Here is a 22,297-nt window from a genome sequence, read left to right as displayed (position 1 = left end):
ACTGTCCTCTCTCTGTCTGTTTGGTTGGTGAGGAGAGTGAAGTCGTTTTACTTTTTTCCTTCATCTCTCTCTCTCTCAGACCTGACATAACCCGAGCAGCAAGACAGTTTTTTTTATTTTTATTTTTTTTACATGTGATCATCCTTCTAGCCCCAGTATGTATTTGAGGCGCCATGCAGCTTAAATGAAGGAATCTGAAAATTAAGGTATTTAATTTATAATCCTTTTACAATGAGCCTTCCGACTGTCAGGGCATAGCGGAATGGGATGCGTCCCAAATTATACCGTGTTCCCTATTTAGTGCACAATATAAGGAATACGGTACCATTTGAGATGAAAATATGGAGCTGGCGTCGAGCAGGGGAAGTAAGGCCACACCACTGCTTCACTGCACTAAGCAATCCAGGTTACACCCCTACATTATAATAAACAAGCAGGTTGAAGTTATAAATTGATCCCATCACTATTATCAATATAACGCATGCGCGTTGTTGTAAATGTGGACGTTATTGGTGCTGTAGTTATATAGCCAATAAAAATTGTCATGAACTTCTTGACCACATAAATAATGAAACACATTTATTGGCTGTCCTGTCTGTTATTCCAGTAAAGTTCTTAGGGCACTCATATTGATATAGTATAATATGGCATTGGTATAGTATAACCACATACTATGGCGTAAGTTCTTCTACTTCAGTTTCACAGTCCTTGTTTGATTACTTTGGGTCGTGACTCCAAAAGGTTCACACATAAGCTTTGCTGCTGCTTCAGAAAACTGTTGAAATGAAGAAGAAGAAAGCAGGAAAACTTCAGTTGCACTTGTTAGAAATATTCCAAAGGTGTGTCTGGGCTTTGCACACCTCTCAAAGCAGGCGTACGCTAAGCACACGGGCATATAGAAAAACAAGTCCCTGGCAGGCAACTGGTGTCTCTACAGACGGGCACATTTAATTAATCTCGCTCCCCTTTCCTGAAACGACGTGTACGGTCAAATATACAGTATATTGAATTAGTAAAAGGCTCCAGTAGTAGCTTTCATCAAGAGGTAGTGTAATGAAATGAAGCAGTGTTGCCCAGACCAGGTCCTGCTCATGTTGTTATGAGTAGTGCTCCTGGCCTGCCTGTGGATTCACATTGGCTTGCTTCCATTCCTGGCTTTCTATTTCACACGCAGTATACAGTACCTGTATTTGAACAGTGAATAAAATACATTCTGATTGAATGAAAGATTGGTGTGCTATACTTAACTTAATGGTATTTGTGCAAAAATATCCATAGGGTTATAAAGGCAGATTATAAAAGAGAAAAGTCCACATTCACTGAAGCTATAGTCTCTTCAATTTGTAGCAGCAGCAGAGGTCACGGGTTTGAAATAGACTTGTGTCATTGATTGTGGGTTTTCCCCAATGGGCATTCTCATCACACAAGGGAAGTTTTCTGATAGAATTCACACTTATTGAAAGTAGTCTCTAGATAGTTCATTCATTTTGCAACAGCAGTAGTAGCAGTAGCAGTAGCAGTAGTAGCAGTAGTAGCAGTAGTAGTAGTAGCAGTAGCAGTAGCAGTAGCAGTAGCAGTAGCGCAGCAGTAGTAGCAGTAGCAGTAGTAGCAGTAGCAGTAGCAGTAGCAGTAGCAGCAGTAGCAGTAGCAGTAGTAGCAGTAGCAGAAGTAGCAGTAGCAGCAGTGAGAGTAGGAGCAGTAGCAGTAGCAGTAGTAGTAGCAGCAGCAGCAGTAGCAGCAGTAGCAGTAGCAGTAGCAGCAGTAGCAGTAGCAGCAGTAGCAGCAGCAGCAGTAGCAGTAGTAGCAGCAGTAGCAGTAGCAGTAGCAGTAGTAGCAGCAGCAGCAGGTCACAAGCCGCAGGTTTGAAAAAGGACTGTCTTTCAGTGAGTGTAACTGTTTCATCTTTCTCAAAACTGTATCCAGGTGCCATGAGAATACTCAATGGGACTGAGCTGTACAATACAAAATAAAAACAAAGCATCCTACTCATGTCTAGGCTATTACAGTGTAGAATGCCTCTGTCTGCCAAAGTGTCTGGACCTTTCTGGCACATGAGGTGGTGACCTTGCCATATAACTGCAGGATTGTTGGTCCAAGGCCTTTGGAGATGAAGTTAGACTTGCCATCTGGGGTTTGAGGAGAGCTATACCAGGAAAAGGGCTGAGAAGAATAGGGAAAGTGAATCACCAGTGTACCCACAGAGCATCTACTAAGTGGAATAGAGGAAGAAGGGAAGAGGCCCAAGAGGGAAGAGAACCAAGAGGGAATAGGACCAAGATGTGCCAATATCTGTAGCTACATGACAGATGTTGAGAGCAGAAATGTGCCATGTTAGACATGTATATGTGTGGTCAGCAGCTGAATAATCAAACACAGTACACTAAAACKTTCCCTAAACTTTTCCCACAACCACAGTCTGCATAGTCTGTAAGGTCCATTTTTTAAAACATTTTATATAGTCCAAAAAAAGCTGGCCAAATGTACTGCAATTTGAGGACAAAGGAGATGTAAACCATAACGAGTTGTAACAAAACAAAAAGTTCTTCCCAAGTGTCATCTGTGTGGTTGTATTTTAACTGAGACTACACGAAACATAAAGAATAAATAGGTTGGCAGTTACTATTATTTTACATGATTTACCCACGAACTGTCCCTTTATCCAGTTTCACAAGCTCAATTTACATTTTGGCTAATTTTGCCACATCAGAGGTCTATAAAACCATGTATTTATTTTATCTTCCCAAAGAATGGAAAATAGCTGTAAAGTCCTTCAATAACAGTATTTTAATGGTTCGCAATGCGAAGTGCTCTTCTTCAATATAAATATAAAGATACATCACATTCAAGATATGTTCAACAAATACAGTAGATGCTGGTTATATTGTAATAATAATACTGACCTTTCTACAAAGTGTGTCATCATAAAATTAAATGGCGCCACATATACATAAAATATACATTCTTACACTTGGCAGTGCATATAAAAAACAATCATGTAACTATGATTTTTTGTTGTTGAAATAATAACACAAAAAATTCATTTCAGTTTATTTCAGTTCGAGCAGGAGCATTTGCACTCAGATATAATGGGGTACTGAACTGGTATCCAAGCGCATTTCAGACCTCCCTTTCTCTGCAGGCACCTCCATCTTAAGATCGTAAAATGGGCCGATTTGGCAGGTTTGCAAACCATCCCTTCAGGGACCGAACAAGAACGCTTATTGTAGCAGCTCCCCACCTTCACGTAGCGTGGCCAGAATCTGTTCCCGAGGTCGTTCCATGTATAAACAACTGGACAGAAGGTGTAAGACCACAGCCACAGTTGCAGCCTTCTTCTGAGTTTTTTACTTGGCTTGTGCTTCTTGCCTTGCTGGATCTCAAACTCCATGGCTTTGATCTCTTTGGGCATCGCGACGGATGGCTTCTGACGCATCTCCGAGTCGCTCAGGTCCTCGTTGCCCGAGTACTTGTCCTCTGGCGGGGTGATGGACATGAAGTGAGGATCGAAGTGACTACCCAAGTTGGATCTTAGTTCGGTCTCGTTCAGGTCCCGTTCTTTCGGATCCAGGACAGGGTCTGGGTCCTCTTTGAGCTCCACTATGGGGAGAGTGTCGCTGGGGATGGGACGGAGGAGGTAGTAATGTTGGCACATGCCCTCCTCTATCCTAAACCCGAGGGACAGAACCAGCATGGACATGGCCAGGAAACAGTACGAGTTATCCATATCTCTATCTGGTAACAATAGTTCCAAGTGATATAGAGTACAATATAAAAAGTATAATCCTTATACTGTAGAAACGATCATCCGTTTTCCCCCAGGGGGTCGGTGTGAGTGTGTGAGAGAGAGTGCGTGTGGAGTCCCGTGGCACCCCGTAGTCCTGCGCCAGTCGTCACGCACGCGTTCCAACCGGTGATCTGTTTCTCAACTCCGCGAAAAACTGCCTCAGAAAGTTTCAGCTGGCTGGAACCTAGTCACCATAGCAACCGGTGATTGCAGTCTGAGAGAGGAAAGTTGATGCCCTGAGCCAGCCAGTGGAGAGTTTCCCTGCGTAACTTTACAGTCCATGACACGCGTCTGAATGGATAGAACGTAGCCCTTCACTGTTTTAACAAGGCAAAAAAAATCGCACTTTCAAAGAAAACTTTATACAAGACCCAGCGGTGTCAGTAACATGAGCCGACCTGGCTGCATTTGCACTGGGCTTTCCCGTGCGTAAAGTGCGTCAAGGTCCTGGTTTCCCTGGTTTCTCACTAATCTTAGAGTTGGGTCCTGTTGGTTTCTGGCTGTCCGCATGTTGTCTAGGGCTAGATGATGCACTGGCTGGTGCTGGACACCAAACTGAGCCCCGTATGGCTCAGACGATATATCCATGTGCGCGGTGATGTAATCCCCCCTCCCTCCCCACCACCAGTAACACGCAGACATGAGTAAGCCTATAGCCCATATCTCTCCAAATGTAACGTTACAAACTTAATTAATGCATTTTCCTAATAATAAAAAATATGACTGATGCACCCAAACCGGGCACATTAGATTCTAGTGCAATAACACATAACGGTCTTAGCTGTCTGATTCATCTCATACATTGAATACCAGCGGTGRCATCAAGTTCAACAGCTGAGGTGCCGAAAGTCGTCTCTTCTAGACAGACAAACTGCGATTTTTTTTATGATGGCTGGTGCCAGAGCGATGTTTATTTTACAGCTCTCTCTCCAGTTAGATGCTCTCAACGTGTGTTTAGACTCATCCAGGGCGGGGTGAGAGTGAGCAAAGTGCTCCTTTTCATTACCAATATTATTTATCCTTTTCATTTGACATGGAAGCCTTTATTGATTTGTTTTCATTTTTTTTGTCCGGGACACAAAGTGGACAAAGAGTTTAATTGACAAAAACATCCCTTAAGGAAAACCCACATTATTTCACATGTGACGTGCAATCATGTGGATTCACATGTGCTGATGTGGATTATCACATATGAAATCTGCGTACTGGTGATGACCAGGTTGACTCATAACCTGCCGATTTATGGTCATGAAACATTGTACGGGTGAAGTGGCGGATGGGTGGCGAGCGGCTTGAATAAAGACAAAACAATACCTTAAAATCCATAAATGTGTCATTCTTGTTAAATTTATATCTATAGGCTACGTTGAGGTTATCTGGTATTAGTGCGTAAGCCTGAGCTTTAGGGCCTAACTGTACGCACGTCAAATCAGCTAGGTCACCCGTGAAACAAGTAAGTATTCGACATCAGTCTGATGACGTCGGTAGATGACGTGGGAACCGGCCACTAGGGGCAACAGTGAGTGCTGTTAACTTCAAGTAGGATTCGGGTTTGGCAGATGGGCATATGTATCTGCCTCTGATTCCAAAGATTCCAAGTTTGAATCCAGCTATAGAAATTGAGTGATAGAGATGTGTAATTTAGCTGACAAATACATGTAAAGGTTAATAATATTGGCTCCTGGCTGTCAGTCCGTCTGTCTGTCTGTGCGACAGCTGACGATGCGCAGGGTCGCAGATTTGAGAACACTGGCGGGTCTGTCGTTACAATGTTTCTTTGATGCTGCTAGCTTGAGCTTGTGAATGAAATTATTTATATGATATGAGAAAAGCTGCAAAATGCAGAGTTGCAAATGAAGACTAGGGAGGGCCAGAAAAGCAGCCTAATGTTTTGGAAAGATTTGGTGAAGTGGTAAAAAGGATGATAGCAGTGCTGGYACACAAATTCGACAGTCACGAGATGGGGACTTCAAATAGGCCTAGGGCCTGTCAAGGGAACTGTAGCTTACTGTTTAGATGGGTTAAATGGAAACTGACATCTGGATGCTGTAGGTCTATAACCTCTTTACATAGCCTTGATATTAACTCCTGCAGAACCAAGTCTTTCTTGCAGTAAAGTGATAGATCTACACCAAATGTAGGCTAACCGAGTGGAGAAATATGATGTCTTACTTTCAGCATCTTGAGAGAATGTGAATGTGCAGTTAAATACCGTCTGTAGAGCTTCTGTCTTTATCAGAAAAGCTGATATTACTTCAMCCACATAAAATATGCATCCAAATGCCGAACTGAAATCGTATCAGAAACATGTTGGGTAGTTTTTACACATTTCTATTTCCTGACAACCGGYCAAACTGATGTCATTTGGAAATTTGTACAGAACATCTTTCCAGTTTTTTTCCATTTATTTCATTTTATCCCCAGTACCCAGTGGTGATTTTAGCTTGTACATCTTGGTGGAGTAAACAGTTAATTCAGCCTCATATCCTGCCTTTAAAAAAAAATATGKCTGACTTGCTTAAACAAATGTGGTTTCTACTGACAATTGAGAAGTACAAATTATGGCATAAGGGAACGATGAGCGCAGATAAGAGGCAATCCGTAATTTTAAGACATTAATGAGAGAGCTAGGACTAACATAGTTATAAATATTTGTTCAGCACTTTGAAATGTACAGCGTCAGAATTCAGAATATGGGCCTTTCTTACAGTATTATTCTCCCTGTACACCAAGTCAGAACAGTAAGATAAATAAAGGGGGCATTTAAGCAGACAATGAAAGCTCTTACAATATTTGATGATGACATTTCTCTAAAACAGGCTATAGGCTACATGTGCACCACCAAGTCAGAACAGTAGGATACGTTGTGAGGGGGAAAGGGACCAGGGTGAGGGTGAGGCACATGGGCTACTAACAGCTTACTACACAACATACATTTAGTATTACTTTTTTGGTTACAGTATACATATCTCCCTGTCATCMAAGTCTGCCATTCTCTGGATGTGTGGTGCTTTCAAGACAACTGGGAACTCTGGGAAAAAAACAAGGTTGAATCATTACGTCAGTGATCTTCAGGTCGGAGCTCTAGAAAGAGGTCCGAGTTCCCGACTTAGAATTCCGTGTTGGATGACCGTTCAAAATGTATTTTTCCAGTCGGAGCTTGTTTGTTTCAGAGTTCGAAATTGTCTTAAACTCACTTAAGTCTGTTGCATGTGAATGTTTATCCTTTTAAGCTTGGAAAAGAGACCCTTAAACCCAAACTTGGACCACACAGCCACTCCACTGAATAGCAGGCTAGTGATTGCTTTTGCAACGCTTGCAGTTAGCCACTGATTCCTTCCAAACCACTCATTGTTGAATTTGCAATTTACAACTTGTTGTGTAATGTTTATGTCCAATGGCCAATGAGCACCAATACGTTTTAACTATGATTTGTCTTCATCATGACAAGGATTGAAAAGGATTTGCCAGAAGATTATCGACTTGATTCACGAGGATGACTGTCTAGCTGGCTAGTTAAGATTTTGAAAGCATCAGTCCAATCAAAGCTACAGTAGATATAACGTGATATGACGTCATTTTATCTGTGGCCAATGACCTTGAGCCTTCTTGGATGAGCACTTCTAATGTAACTCTATGGCAGTACCCAAGGGCCTTAAATTTGTTAGCTCTCCCCGTAGAATTTGCGGTGACGTAGTGTCCCCATGAGTGACAGAGCACTGAGCCAATCACGGCGCAACTAGAGAACATTACCAACCCCTACGCTCCATATTTTCCACTGGCTTGCCCCACCACCACAGAAAGCACCGAGCTAGGCTGAAACACGTACATTTTGGAGCTGCCTTATTCAAGAAAGCAAAAAAAGGGGACCATATTTGTATGAGGTTTCATTACCTCAATATATATATATTTTTTTACATTGTTTGCAAACTGGTATGTGACACGTATTAATGCCAAAATAAMATGCAAAACATAGGTGGGGCTCAAAACAGATGGGGCTCTGCCCTACCTGGCCTGAATGACGGGTCGCCACTGCCAGTACCTAAACGTTGTTGCTCCGTGAAGAACCAAAGACGACAGAGAACTTTACCGATGTCAGCTAGACTGAAGCATTCATTCTATCAATTCATTACAATATTCTGGGCAGCATATAACGACAGAAGAGAAGCTGCGTGTATCTAATTATATAAAAGTTAAACAAATAGCTTACCTAAATGTCGGATATTAAAAGCAGAAATATATCTATATCAGACAACAAGAAAATCCTGCACCCCTTGTCAAAAAAATGGTTCTGCAGTCTCTGACTGTGGCCTACRAGGCACTTTCTATATTTGCGGGTTAGCGTCAGTGCAGGCCTCAGATTTCCACGTTATCACATATAGGCCTAGTTGGGTGGTTATGGATGGGTTATTAGCAATTGCAGCTGAACAAACAGCTGCCAGCGCAACACCACAGCATACCTCAGATCCAGAGGTTGTGAGTTCACATTTTTTACTGAACCGTGATGGCACACAAACTTGGCATTTGTCTACTTGTTTTAATCAATTATAAAATGAAATGTAAGAAATGTACATGTCTAAAGATTACTGCTCCCTAGCGTTCTCACTACTTAGAAAAACGTAATATTTAGAAAGAAGAAAACTGTAAGAACGGCCCATATTCTGAATTCTGTCGCTGTACATTTCAAAAGTGCTGAACAAATATGTGAATCACATGTGAGTGTTCCAAAAACAGTTTTCACATGATTTCACATGTTTATTTAGTGCTACATTTTGCAGTCATTATATGGCAAATACCGTATTAGTGTTATGCTATATATTGTCTGTCAATCGCAATGGACCTTTTGGCCCGTCCTGCAAATTAACTTGGCATGTTTCACTTACAATTGCATTTAAAATTACAGTGCATTCGTAAAGTATTCAGACTACTTCACTTTTTCCACATTTTGTTACGTTACAGCCTTATTCTAAAATACAAAATTAAATAAAGTGAAGGAGTCTTATCAATCTACACACAATACGCTGTAATGACAAAGCGAAAACAGGTTTTTAGATATTTGTTCAACTTGATTGGAGTCCACCTGTGGTAAATTCAATTGATTGGACATCATTTGGAAAGGAACACTGCTGTCTTTATAAGGTCCCACAGTTGGCAGTGCATGTCAGAGCAGAACCCAAGCCACGACGTCAAAGGAATTGTCCGTAAAGCTCCGAGACAGGATTGCGTCGAGGCACAGATCTGGGGAAGTGTACCAAAAAATGTCTGCAGCAATGAAGGTTCCCAAGAACACAGTGGCCTCCATCATTCTCAAATGGAAGATGTTTGGAAGGACCAATACTCTTCCTAGAGTTGTCTGTCCGGCCAAACTGAGCAATCGGGGGAGAAGGGCCTTGGTCAGGGAGGTGACCAAGAACCCGATGGTCATTCTGACAGAGCTCCAGAGTTCCACTGTGGAGATGGGAGAACCTTCCAGAAGGACAACCATCTCTGCAGCACTCCACCAATCAGGCATTTATGGTAGAGTGGCCAGACGGAAGCCACTCCTCAGTAAATGGCACATGACAGCCTGCTTGGAATTTGCCAAAAGGCACCTAAAGGACTCTCAGACCATGAGAAACAAGATTCTCTGGTCTGATGAAACCAATATTGAACTCTTTGGCCTCAATGGCAAGTGTCATATCTGGAGGAAACCTGGCACCGCTCATCACCTGGCCAATACCATCCTTACGGTGAAGCATGGTGGTGGCATGCTGTGGGGATGTTTTTCAGCGGCAGGGACTGGGAGACTAGTCAGGATCAAGGTAAAGATGAACGGAGACAAGTATAGAGAGATCCTTGATGAAAACCTGCTCCAGAGCACTCGGGACTTCAGACTGGGGTGAAGGTTCACCTTCCAGCAGGACAATGACCATAAGCACACAGCCATGACAACGCAGGAATGGCTTCGAGACAAAACTGAATGTTCTTGAGTGGCCCAGCCAGAGCCCGGACTTGAACCAGATCAAACATCTCTGGAGAGACCTGAAAATTCCTGTGTAGCGACGCTCCCCGTCCAACCTGACAGAGCTTAAAAGGATCTGCAGAGAAGAATGGGTTTGCCAAGCTTGTAGCGTCATACCCAAGAAGACTCAAGGCTGTAATCACTGCCAAACGTGCTTCAACAAAGTATTGAGTAAAGGGTCTGAATACTTACGTAAATGTGATATTTCAGTTTAAGTTTTAATACATTTGCAAAAATGTCTAAAAACCTGTTTTAGCTTTGTCATTATGGGGTATTGTGTGTAGCTCGATGAAGGGGGAAAAAACAACTTAATCCATTTTTGAATAAGGCTGTAATGTAACAAAATGTGGATAAAGTAAAGGGTTCTGAATACTTTCCGAATGCACTGTATATGCTAATTTAGAAGGCACAAACTGTAATTTTATAGTAAATTACCAGTTACTGAGTAGTGGTGGAAATAATGGAAACAACTTTTAATGTATTTCTACAGCTGAGCTGTATTTTGTCAGTAAATATACAACAATGAACAGTGTTCAGGAAGTACACAGAAATTCCCGTAAAATTAGGAATTGAAATATGATTAACCAACTGAATTGACCTCAACATCATTTAGCACACTAGGAACACAACCACACCTGAACTCACAACCTCTTAGGTGACAGTCACCTGAATGTCCTGCTACACCACCAGGTCTGTGGGTATGACAGAGATCGTCCACAGATTTAATGGCGACAATACATTTCTGCATTTTGCTAAAAGTTGCCCTGAATCAAAACAATAATTGTGAGATTATCCGACAACACCAATTTTAAAAGTAGCAGTGCTTGACATGGTCACGAAGTCACACACTTCCTATTGGCGTTAGAAGTTCAGAACGAGAAAGTGTAGGCTATATGGAAATAATGACACTCGAATTGAAAATCATTCAAGAAAAGAATGAGGATTTCTATCGTTCTTATCGAGGTGTGGATTACATATCACGTTCCAGTGTTCCAATTTATAAACGAGGCTGCGTGGGACTTCTCTTAACTCCGTGCAGCCAAAGGCAATTTCAGCTTCAGGTATAATGCCGGAGACACTTGTGGATTTGACAGCTCTAACGCAGTTCCACACTGCCAAAACAACTGCTATGCGGGTGTCCGCTAGAATTAATCTGATAAAATCTTGCCTTAAGCATGCATAAAGTGCCTTCAGAAATGCCCCTTGACTTAATCCACATTTTGTTGTGTTACAGCCTGAATTCAAAATTGATTAAAACATTTTTTTTACCATCTACACACAACACCMCATAATGACAAAGTGAAAACCATGTTTTTAGACATTTTGAGCAAATGTATTGAACATTAAATACAGAAATATCTAATTTCCATAAGTCTTCACACCCCTGAGTCAATACATGTTAGAATCACCTGTAATCACTTAGATTACAGCTGTGAGTCTTTCTGGGTAAGTCTCTAAGGGCTTTGCACACCTGCACGGATTGTACAATATTTTCATATTATTATTTTTTAAATTCTTCAAGCTCTGTCAAGTTTGTTGTTGGTTATTGTTAGACAGCCTTTTTCAAATCCTACCATAGATATTCAAGCCAATTTAAGTCAAAACTGTAACTAGGCCACTCAGGAACATTCAATGTCGTTTTGGTAAGCAAAAAAAGTGTATATTTGACCTTGTGTTTTAGGTTATTGTCCTGCAGAAAGGGGAATTTATCTCCCAGTGTCTGTTGGAAAGCAGACTGAACCAAGTTTTCTGCTAGGATTTCCCCTGTGTTTAGCTCCATTCCGTTTTCTTTTTATCCCCCCCCAAAAAGCCTTCCTATTCCATGTCGATGACAAGCATAACATCACGCAGCCACCACAATGCTTGAAAATATGAATATGAATATTTTATTATGTACAGGCTTCCATCTTTTCACTCTGTCAATTAGGTTAGTATTGTGGAGTACCTACAATGTTGTTGATACATCCTCASTTTTCTCCTATCACAGACATTCATCTCTGTAATTGTTTTAAATTCACAAATTGGCCTCATGGTGAAATACCTGAGTGTTTTCCTTCCTCTCCGGCAACTGAGTTAGGAAAGACCCATGTATCTTTGTAGTGACTGGGTATATTGATACACCATCCAAAGTGTAATTAATAACTAATTAATAATGCTCAAAGGGATATTCAATGTCAGATTTTTTTTTTACCCATCAACCAATAGGTGCCATTCTTTGCGAGTCATTGGAAAACCTTGCTGGTCTTTGTGGTTGAATCTGTGTTTGAAATTCATTGCTCGACTGAGGGACCTTACAGATGTGGGGGTGTGAAGACCCAATTGTATGTGTGGGGTGCAGAGATGAGGTAGTCATAAAAAAAACTATGTTAAGCACTATTATTGCACACAGAGTGAGTCCATGCACCATATTATGTGACTTGCAAAGCACATTTTTACTCTTGGACTTATTTATGCTTGCCATAACAAAGGGGTTGAATACTTATTGGCTCAAGACATTTCAGCTTTTCATTTTTCATTTTTTTTTTATAAACATTTAGAAAATCCGAATTCCACTTTGACATTATGGGGTATTGTGTGTAGGACAGTGACAAAAAAATCTAAATTGAATCAATGTTAAATTCAGGCTGTAACACAGCAAAGTGTGGTGGGATCAATGTTAAATTCAGGCTGTAACACACACCACACGAGAGTGTGGTGTGAATACCTTCTGTAGGCTCTGTAAATGCTATTGGGATTTGAACTTGCAACTTTTTAGTCCAGAGTGCAATACTGTCTCAGCAGTGCCACAAGATGTTTATTTGTTACCAAGAACATATATCCACACACTCTAAACAATAACAGTAAACAAAACAAAAAATATCCATGATTTAACTAGGCAAGTCAGTTTTAAGAACAAATTCTTATTTACAATGACAACCAAGGAATAGTAGGTTAACTGCCTTGTTCAGGGGTAGAATATCAGATTTTTACCTTGTCAGCTCGGGGATTTGATCCAGCAACCTTCCGGTTACTAGTCCGCTCTAACCACCAGGCTACCTGCTGCCCCCAGTTATGGTACAGTGTTGTTCCCTGGTGTCCAAAAAGGTCAAATGTACCTTCAGAGGTACACATAGAACTCACATGGTACTGGTTTGTACTTTTTAAGGTATGTGTGCGGATAATCTAGTATAATGGCCCATTTTTCTACCCAATATATTAAATATAAAGCTGCGTTCGTAATCATGTGGGAGTTGGGAATTGAACAGTTCTGAAGTCGTAAATACCAGTTGGATGCATTCGCGTGTTTTGAAATCGTTGTCTAACGGCCATCAAGCCGTGTCAACCATAAACTAAAAGTATAGATATCATGCTTCTAAAGAAATTATAGAGTTAAAAAAAACATTAATAGATTGCTTAATATAAAAGTTTTTATAAAAGTTGTTACATTTATCTGACAAATGTTATCAAGCTAATTTCCTTAGTAGGTGACATCAGAGGTCAGTATGTCGGAGAAGTCGTAGCTCAGAGTTGTCTTCAGACGCATTTCCCACTAGTAATTACCAGTTGGAAGACCATTCAAGTGTATCTTTCCCTGTCGTATGTGGTAAATTCCCACTTCCCACTTGGTTACGAATGCAGCATTAGGTACAATCGTTACTGCACTTTAAAATGTACCACCAAATCTGTGAGCGTGAAAGAGATATGGCCAGAGAGTTATTGGCAAGAATGCAGTTCTGGACATGGCTAAAAGCAGGCCAAAATCACATAAATAATTGTCCAACGCATTCCCAAATAAGAGGTTGCAAGTTCATATCTCCAAAGAATGAATGTATACTCTACATCATGTGTTCTTGAGCACTGCTAGTTTTACTTGGTGGTGATAATTGGACAATTATTTACTTGATTCTGGGCAGCTTTTAGCAAAGTGCAGAAGTGCATTCTTGCCTATAAATCTGTGGCCATATCTCTTTATTGCTCACATATCTGGTGCTCTAACTCCCATTTAAGGCTGAGTCCCATTTGTGGTCACAGTACAATATTTTACAGTAATTTAAATCAGAATACAGCAGCATACTGTCATTAAATAGGAATAACACCAAGTTGTTGTAAATATTTACTTTATTTTTACTGCAACTTTAGGCAAAGTGCAGAAATGGATTCTTGCCAATCTCCATTATGTCTAAAGAGGCCACCCCCAGGTGGTAAGGGTGGGTAACAACATAGCTGATCCTCAACACGGGGCCCCTCAGGGGTACGTTCTCAGTCCCCTCCTGTACTCCCTGTTCACTCATGGCACGACTCCAACACCATCATCAAGTTTGCCGATGACACAACAGTGGTAGGCCTGATCACCAACAACGATGAGGTGCCTATAGGGAGGAGGTCAGAGACCTGGCCGTGTGGTGCAAGGACAACAACCTGTCCCTCAACGTGATCAAGACAAAGGAAATGATTGTGGACTACAGGAAAAGGAGAACCGAGCACACCCCCATTCTCATCAATGGGGCTGCAGTGGAGCAGGATAAGAGATCTTCAAGTTCCTTGGTATCTACATCACCAATAAACTATCATGGTCCAAACACACTAAGACAGAGGGCACAACAAAGCCTATTCCCCCTCAGGAGACTGAAAAGATTTGGCACAATCCTCAAAAGGTTCTACAACTGCACCATTGAGAGCATCTTGACTGGTTGCATCACTGCCTGGTATGGCAACTGCTCGGCCTCAGACCGCAAGGCACTACAGAGGGTAGTGCATATGGCCCAGTATATCACTGGGGCCAAGCTTCCCGCCATCCAGGACCTCTATACCAGGCGGTGTCAGAGGAAGGCCCTAAAAATTGTCAAAGACGCCAGCCATCCTAGTCATAGACTGTTCTCTCTGTTACCGCACGGCAAGCGGTACCTGAGCGCCAAGTCTATGTCCAAAACGCTTCTTAACAGCTTCTACCCCCAAGCCATAAGACTCATGAACAGCTAATCAAAGGGCTACCCAGACCCCTCTTCTATGCTGCTGCTACTCTCTGTTTATTATCTATGCATAGTCACTTTGATTCTACCTACATGTACATATTACCTCAATTACCTCGACTAGCCGGTGCCCCCGCACATTGACTCTGTACTGGTATCCCCTATAGCCTGCTATTGCTATTTAACTGCTGGTCTTTAATTATTTGTTATTTTATTTTCTATTTTTCTACTGGTCTATTTTTTACATAACACATTTTCTTCTTAACTTCTTAAAGCATAGGTGGTTAAGGGCTTGTAAGTAAGCATTTCACTGTAAGGTTGTAACTTCAAATTAAATCACGTAAAATAAATGCGTTTTTTCGTAAGAGATGAGTCTAAAAGGTGAAATAACAGGCTGACATTGTAAAAACCTATCTTTTTGTAGGCGCAGTTAATTCCGGGTGTAATAATCTAATGGCAGAAGCAAAGAAAAAGTAGTCTACATCCCTTTATTAAACGGTCACAATTCAATTAGTCAGACTGACTTCCATGGAGCCGTGCACACGGCCTGGCGCACGCTGCCTTCTCCCGCCAGAAGGCAAACCATTGGAATGTTTGCGCATGTAGTAAAGGTTGAATTATGGCCCAGATAAAAAAACAACTCATGTCTACGACGCTAATGCTGAAAACTCCAGCGCCCAGATAAAGGGGCGACTGTGCTCTGTGCTCGACCGCACGAGACAGGGACAAATATGCTCTAGAATTTCAGGAACTTGTTAAAGTTCCAGCTGCGAGGTCTGCGGCGACCTGACCACGGGAATGAATTTCTCCGTGTAGCGTTATTTCATCGTGACAACTCACTGACACGATGTAGTAGGCTACTAGACAGGCTCTGCCACACTCACCTAGTGTGGTGGCAGTGGATTTGTTTTATAGTCCTATAAATTCTAGATATCTAATTAGCCTAACATAGTCAAATCATTGAGGTGTCAAAACTGTTGAATGGAAATGATGAAAATTCCCATCTTTGCATAGGGCCTACATCTTTCTCATAAAGCCTACTTTAAATAAATGGCTGCACAATTCTCATACTAAACGTCAATAGACAAGGGGGTACATATTGACTGAGTCACTTTCTACACAAGGAGGAGGGGAAAGGGAACCACTTCTCCCAATGTTTAAAGTTCTGTTTTGATTCTTTTAAAAGCAGTTTGTGTAACTTCCTCTCTTTAAATTGACCTTGGCCTAATTGTCTGGCTTAGTAGTATGACGGTATGTGATAGTCTATCTCTCTGTACAGAGGAAGTTAAGAGTAAAACGGTGATTCTTAGATAAAGAGTATTTTCCTATCCGACTGCATAGGGACTGTCTCTGCCACTGCGACAAATGAGCCAAGCGTCTCACAAAACCTACTGACCCCAAGGGGAAAATTGAAACTGTTATTTGGATGCTGTGCTGTATATTAGTGAATGGTCTATGCTTCTTAAAGCCCGCTAAGGTCGATGTCGGCCCCTGCGGAAATCTCATTAGCATAATACAAAAATCCCTATAAAAAACTGTCAGTTTAAGATAGAGATATGTTTTTTTTTGCACTTCTGTGACATAGCTAGAGTGGTGTTTGTCAGATCATGAGACATCCTGAAAATCTGTCTTCTCACTAAATTCTCTGTAGCGTCCAAAAGGTTTGGATATGCCAACTTCTGTCTATAGTGTCCTAACAGTTTGAGCTACACATTAATATGAGGTGAGACTCTCACAAGCGTGTACATCGGTTGTTTTGATCTAGGGCTCCAACAAGTGGAAGTAAAGCGCATTTGGAAAGTATTCAGACCCCTTCACTTTTTCAACATTTTGTTACATTACAGCCTTATTCTAAAATTGATCACATTGTTTACCCCCCTCATCAATCTACACACAATAGCCCATATTGACAAAGGAAAAACAGTTTTAAATTTTTGGGGGCAAAAAATAGAAAGATCACATTTACATAAGTATCAAGACTCTTTATCAGTACTTTGTTGATGCACCATTGGCAGCGATTACAGCCTCGAGTCTTCTTGGCTATGACGCTACAAGCTTGGCACACCTGTATTTGGGAAGTTTCTCCCATTCTTCTCTGCAGATCCTCTCAAGCTCTGTCAGGTTGGATAGGGAGCGTCACTGCACAGCTATTTTCAGGTCTCATCAGAGATGTTCGATCGGGTTCAAGTCCGGGCTCTGGCTGTGCCACTCAGGACATTCAGAGACTTGTCCMGAAGCTACTCCTGCGTTGTCTTGGCTGTGTGCTTATGGCCATTGTCCTGCTGGAAGGTGAACCTTCACCCCAGTCTGAAGTCCTGAGTGCTCTGGAGCAGGTTTTCATCAAGGACCTCTCTGTGCTTTGCTCCATTCATCTTTCCCTCGATCCTGACTAGTCTTCCAGTCCCTGCCGCTGAAAAACATCCCCACAGCATGATGCTGCCACCACCATGCTTCACCGTAGGGATGGTGCCAGGTTTCCTTCAGACGGGAYGCTTGGCATTCAAGCCAAAGAGTTCAATCTTGCTTTCATCAGACCAGAGAATCTTGTTTCTCATGGTCAGAGTCCTTTAGATGACTTTCGGCAAACTCCAATCGGGCTGTCATGTGCCTTTTACTGAGGAGTGGCTTCCGTCTGGCCACTCTACCGTAAAGGCCTGATTGTTGGAGTGCTGCAGATATGGGTGTCCTGGAAGGTTCTCCCATCTCCTGGAGCTCTGTCAGAGTGACCATTGGGTTCATGGTCACCTCCCTAAACAAGGCCCTTCTCCGCCGATTGTTGACTTTGGCTGGGCGGCCAGCTCTAGCAAGAGTCTTGGTGCTTCCAAACTTCTTCCATCTAAGAATGATGGAGGCCACAGTGTTCTTGGGGACCTTCATTGCTGCAGACATTTTTTGTTAGCCTTCCCCAGATCTGTGCCTTGATACAATCCTGTCTCGGAGCTCTACAGACAATTCCTTCAACCTCATGGCTTGGTTTTTGCTCTGACATGCACTGTCAACTGTGGGACCTTATACAGACAGGTGTGTGCCTTTCCACATCATGTCCAATCAATTGAGTTTACCACAGGTGGACTCAAATGTTTTAATTTTTTAATTTCACCTTTATTTAACCAGGTTGAGAACAAGTTCTCATTTGCAACTGCGACCTTGCCTAGATAAAGCATAGCAATTCGACACATACAACAACACAGTTACACATGGTATAAACAAAACATACAGTCAATAATACAGTAGAATAAAAAATAAAAAAAAGTCTATATACAGTGAGTGCAAATGAGGTAAGATAAGGGAGTTAAGGCAATAAATAGGCCATGGTGACGAAGTAATTACAATATAGCAATTAAACACTGGGATAGTAGATGTGCAGAAGATGAATGTGCAAGTAGAGATACTGGGGTGCAAAGGAGCAAGATAAATAAATAAATACAGAATGGGGATGAGTCAAGCTAGTGAGGGAGATATGATTCTCCAGCTTCAGTGATTTTTGCAATTCGTTCCAGTCATTGGCAGCAGAGAACTGGAAGGAGAGGCGGCCAAAGGAAGAATTGGCTTTGGGGGTGACCAGTGAGATATAACTTCTGGAGCGCGTGCTACGAGTGGGTGCTGCTATGGTGACCAGTGAGCTGAGATAAGGTGGGGCTTTACCTAGCAGAGACTTGTAGATGACCTGGAGCCAGTGGGTTTGGCGACGAGTATGAAGCGAGGGGCAACAAACGAGAACATACAGGCCGCAGTGGTGGGTAGAGTATGGGGCTTTGGTGACAGAACGGATGGCACTGTGATAGACTGCATCCAATTTGTTGAGTAGAGTGTTGGAGGCTATTTTAAAGATTACATCGCCGAAGTCGAGGATCGGTAGGATGGTCAGTTTTACGAGGGTATGTTTTACGAGGGTATGTTTCACTCAGCATGAGTGAAGGATGCTTTGTTGCGATATAGGAAGCCAATTCTAGATTTAATTTTGGATTGGAGATGCTTAATGTGAGTCTGGAAGGAGAGTTTACAGTCTAACCAGACACCTAGGTATTTGTAGTTGTCCACATATTCTAAGTCAGAACCGTCCAGAGTAGTGATGCTGGATGGGTGGGTAGGTGTGGGCAGTGATCGATTGAATAGCATRCATTTAGTTTTACTTGCATTTAAGAGCAGTTGGAGGCCATGGAAGGAGAGTTGTATGGCATTGAAGCTTGTCTTGAGGTTAGTTAACACAGTGTCCAAAGAAGGGCAAGAGGTATACAGAATGGTGTCGTCTGAGTAGAGGTGGATCAGAGAATCACCTGCAGCAAGAGCTACATCATTGATGTATACAGAGAAGAGAGTCGGCCCGAGAATTGAACCCTTTGGCACCCCCATAGAGACTGCCAGAGGTCCGGACAACAGGCTCTCCGATTTGACACACTGAACTCTATCAGAGAAGTAGTTGGTAAACCAGGCGAGGCAATCATTTGAAAAACCAAGGCTGTCGAGTCTGCCAATAAGAATGTTGTGATTTTACAGTCGAAAGCCTTAGCCAGGTCGATGAAAACGGCTGCACAGTAATGTCTCTTATTGATGGCGGTTATGATATTGTTTAGGACCTTGAGCGTGTCTGAGGTGCACCCATGACCAGCTCGGAAACCAGAATGCATAGCGGAGAAGGTACGGTGAGATTCGAAATGGTCGGTAATTTGTTTGTTAACTTGGCTTTCGAAGACCTTAGAAAGACAGGGTAGGATAGATATAGGTCTGTAGCAGTTTGGGTCTGGAGTGTCACCCCCTTTGAAGAGGGGGATGACCATGGCAGCTTTCCAATCTTTGGGAATCTCAGACGATACGAAAGAGAGGTTGAACAGGCTAGTAATAGGGGTTGCAACAATTTCGGCAGATACTTTTAGAAATAGAGGGTCCAGATTGTCTAGCCCGGCTGATTTGTAGGGGTCCAGATTTTGCAGCTCTTTCAGAACATAAGCTATCTGGTTTTGGGTGAAGGAGAAATGGTGGGGGTTTTGGCGGGTTGCTGCGGAGGGTGCCGGGCAGTTGATCGGGGTAGGGGTAGCCAGGTGGAAAGCATGGCAAGCCGTAAAGAAATGCTTATTGAAATTCTCAATTATAGTGGATTTATCAGTGGTAACAGTGTTTCCTAGCCTCAGAGCAGTGGGCAGCTGGGAGGAGGTGCTCTTATTCTCTACGGACTTTTGTGTCCCAGAACCTTTTTGAGTTTGTACTACAGGATACAAATTTCTGTTTGAAAAAGCTAGCCAGTGTATATTTGTTCCTAACTTCCCTGAAAAGTTGCAAATAACGGGGGCTATTCGATGCTAATGCATAACGCCACATGATGTGTCTGTGCTGGTCAAGGGCAGACAGGTTTGGAGTGAACGAAGGACTATATCTATTCCTAGTTCACTTTTTTTTTGAATGGAGCATGCTAATTTAAGATGGTGAGGAAGGCACTTTTAAAGAATAACCAGGCATCATCTACTGACGGGATGAGGTCAATGTCATTCCAGGATACCCCAGCCAGGTCGATTAGAAAGGCCTGCTCGCAGAAGTGTTTTAGGGAGCGTTTGACAGTGATGAGGGGTGGTCGTTTGATCGCAGACCCATTACGGATGCAGGCAATGAGGCAGTGATCGCTGAGATCTTGGTTGAAAACAGCAAAGGTGTATTTGGAGGGCGAGTTAGTTAGGATGATATCTATGAGGGTGCCCGTGTTTACGGATTTGTGGTTGTACCTGGTAGGTTCATTGATAATTTGTTCGAGATTGAGGACATCAAGCTTAGATTGTAGGATGGCCGGGGTGTTAAATAAGAATGTCCCAGTTTAGGTCATCTAGTAGCATGAGCTCAGAAGATAGATGGGGGGCAATCAATTCACATATGGTGTCGAGGGCACAGCTGGGGGCAGAGGGTGGTCTATAGCAAGCGGCAACGGTGAGAGACTTGTTTCTGGAAAGGTGAAGTTTTAGAAGTAGAAGCTTGAATTGTTTGGGTACAGACCTGGATAGTAAGCCTGCAGAGTTCTGTCTATCTTTGCAGTAGATTGCAACACCGCCCCCTTTGGCAGTTCTATCTTGTCGGAAAATGTTATAGTTAGGGATGGAGATTTCAGGGTTTTTGGTGGTTTTCCTAAGCCAGGATTCAGACACAGCTAAGACATCCGGGTTGGCAGAGTGTGCTAAAGCAGTGAGTAAAACAAACTTAGGGAGTAAGCTTCTAATGTTAACATGTATGAAACCAAGGCTTTTACGGTTACAGAAGTCAACAAATTAGAGCACCTGGGGAGTGGGAGTGGAGCTAGGCACTGCAGGACCTGGATTAACCTCTACATCACCAGAGGAACAGAGGAGAAGTAGGATAAAGGTACGGCTAAAGGCTATACGAACTGGCCGTCTAGCACGTTCGGAACAGAGAGTGAAAGGAGTAGGTTTCTGGGCACGATAGCATAGATTCAAGGCATAGTGTACAGACAAAGGTATGGTAGGATGTGAGTACATTGGAGGTAAACCTAGGCATTGAGTAATGATGAGAGAGATAGTCTCTAGAGACGTTAAAATCAGGTGATGTCATCGCATATGTAGGAGGTGGAACAACATGGTTGGTTAAGGCATGTTGAGACAATTCAGACAATTAGCAGGCCGGGGCTAACAAGCTAGCAGTTAGTAGGCCGGGGCTAACAAGCTAGCAGTTAGCAGACTGGCGCTAGCAAGCTAGCAGTTAGCAGACCGGGGTTAGCAAGCAAGCAGTTAGCAGACCGGGGCTAGGGGGCTAGCAAGCTAGCAGTTAGCTGACCGGGGTTAACAAGCAAGCAGTTAGCAGACCGGGGCTAGCAAGCTAGCAGTTAGCAGACTGGGGCTAGCAAGCTAGCAGTTAGCAGACCGGGGCTAGCAAGTTAGCAAAAGGTTCTTTGGGGGACGTCGCGATGGAGGTAAGTCTGTTTTTGCCTCCTCGTGCGGTGACGTTGATAGACCAGTCGTGGATTAGTAGGGTTCCAAGTAGCTCTAGATAGCTAGCAGGTTAGCGGTTAGCAGAATGGGCCTTCAGCGGGCTTCGCGCCTGAGGGCTTGTTGGAATCCTTTTGCAGATTATGTCGGTATTCCAATCGTAGAGGATCGGCAGGGTTCTGTGCCCGGAAATAAGATATTTCAGTTTTTTTTTATAATACATTTTCAAAAATGTCTAAAAACCTGTTTTCGCTTTGTCATTATGGGATATTGTGTGTAGATTGATGAGGAACATTTATATTTAATTTAATCCATAAAAAAAAAAGATTGTAACGTAACAAAATGTGGGGGAAAAATCAAGGAGTCTGAATACTTTCTGAACTCACTGTATGTATGGAGACTGTTTAGTGCCAAAAACATGTAAAGAAAACAACAAATGTTTCCTTATCTTTCTTATATGTCTCAGATATAGGACAGACACTTCAGAACAAACTTTCTATTGATTTTTGGGGGGAACTTGGGGGAACTTTTTGGGGGGAATCTGTTGTTACAAGTTGTGAATCTGTTATTCAATGCGTTTGTATGGGCTAATAGCAATAAAACCAAATACAATATTTCATCAAATATTGTTTTTATTATA

The 22,297-nt window shown here is 42.4% G+C and overlaps 1 protein-coding gene across 1 annotated transcript; it reads right to left on the bottom strand.

Annotated features, from left to right (window-relative positions):
* Positions 1-2,765: 2,765 nt before the first annotated feature.
* LOC112075499 (noggin-3-like) lies at positions 2,766-4,392 on the bottom strand. Its single transcript, XM_024142492.2, has one exon. The coding sequence runs from the start codon at positions 3,722-3,724 to the stop codon at positions 3,053-3,055; it is 672 nt and encodes a 223-aa protein (XP_023998260.1). The 5' UTR covers positions 3,725-4,392; the 3' UTR covers positions 2,766-3,052.
* Positions 4,393-22,297: the final 17,905 nt, after the last annotated feature.

The sequence above is a fragment of the Salvelinus sp. IW2-2015 genome, unplaced genomic scaffold (genome assembly GCF_002910315.2).
Source record: "Salvelinus sp. IW2-2015 unplaced genomic scaffold, ASM291031v2 Un_scaffold3201, whole genome shotgun sequence".
Taxonomy (NCBI): domain Eukaryota; kingdom Metazoa; phylum Chordata; class Actinopteri; order Salmoniformes; family Salmonidae; genus Salvelinus; species Salvelinus sp. IW2-2015.
The sequence above is the reverse complement of the archived record's forward strand: the minus strand, read 5'-3'. Positions and strand labels throughout refer to the sequence as shown.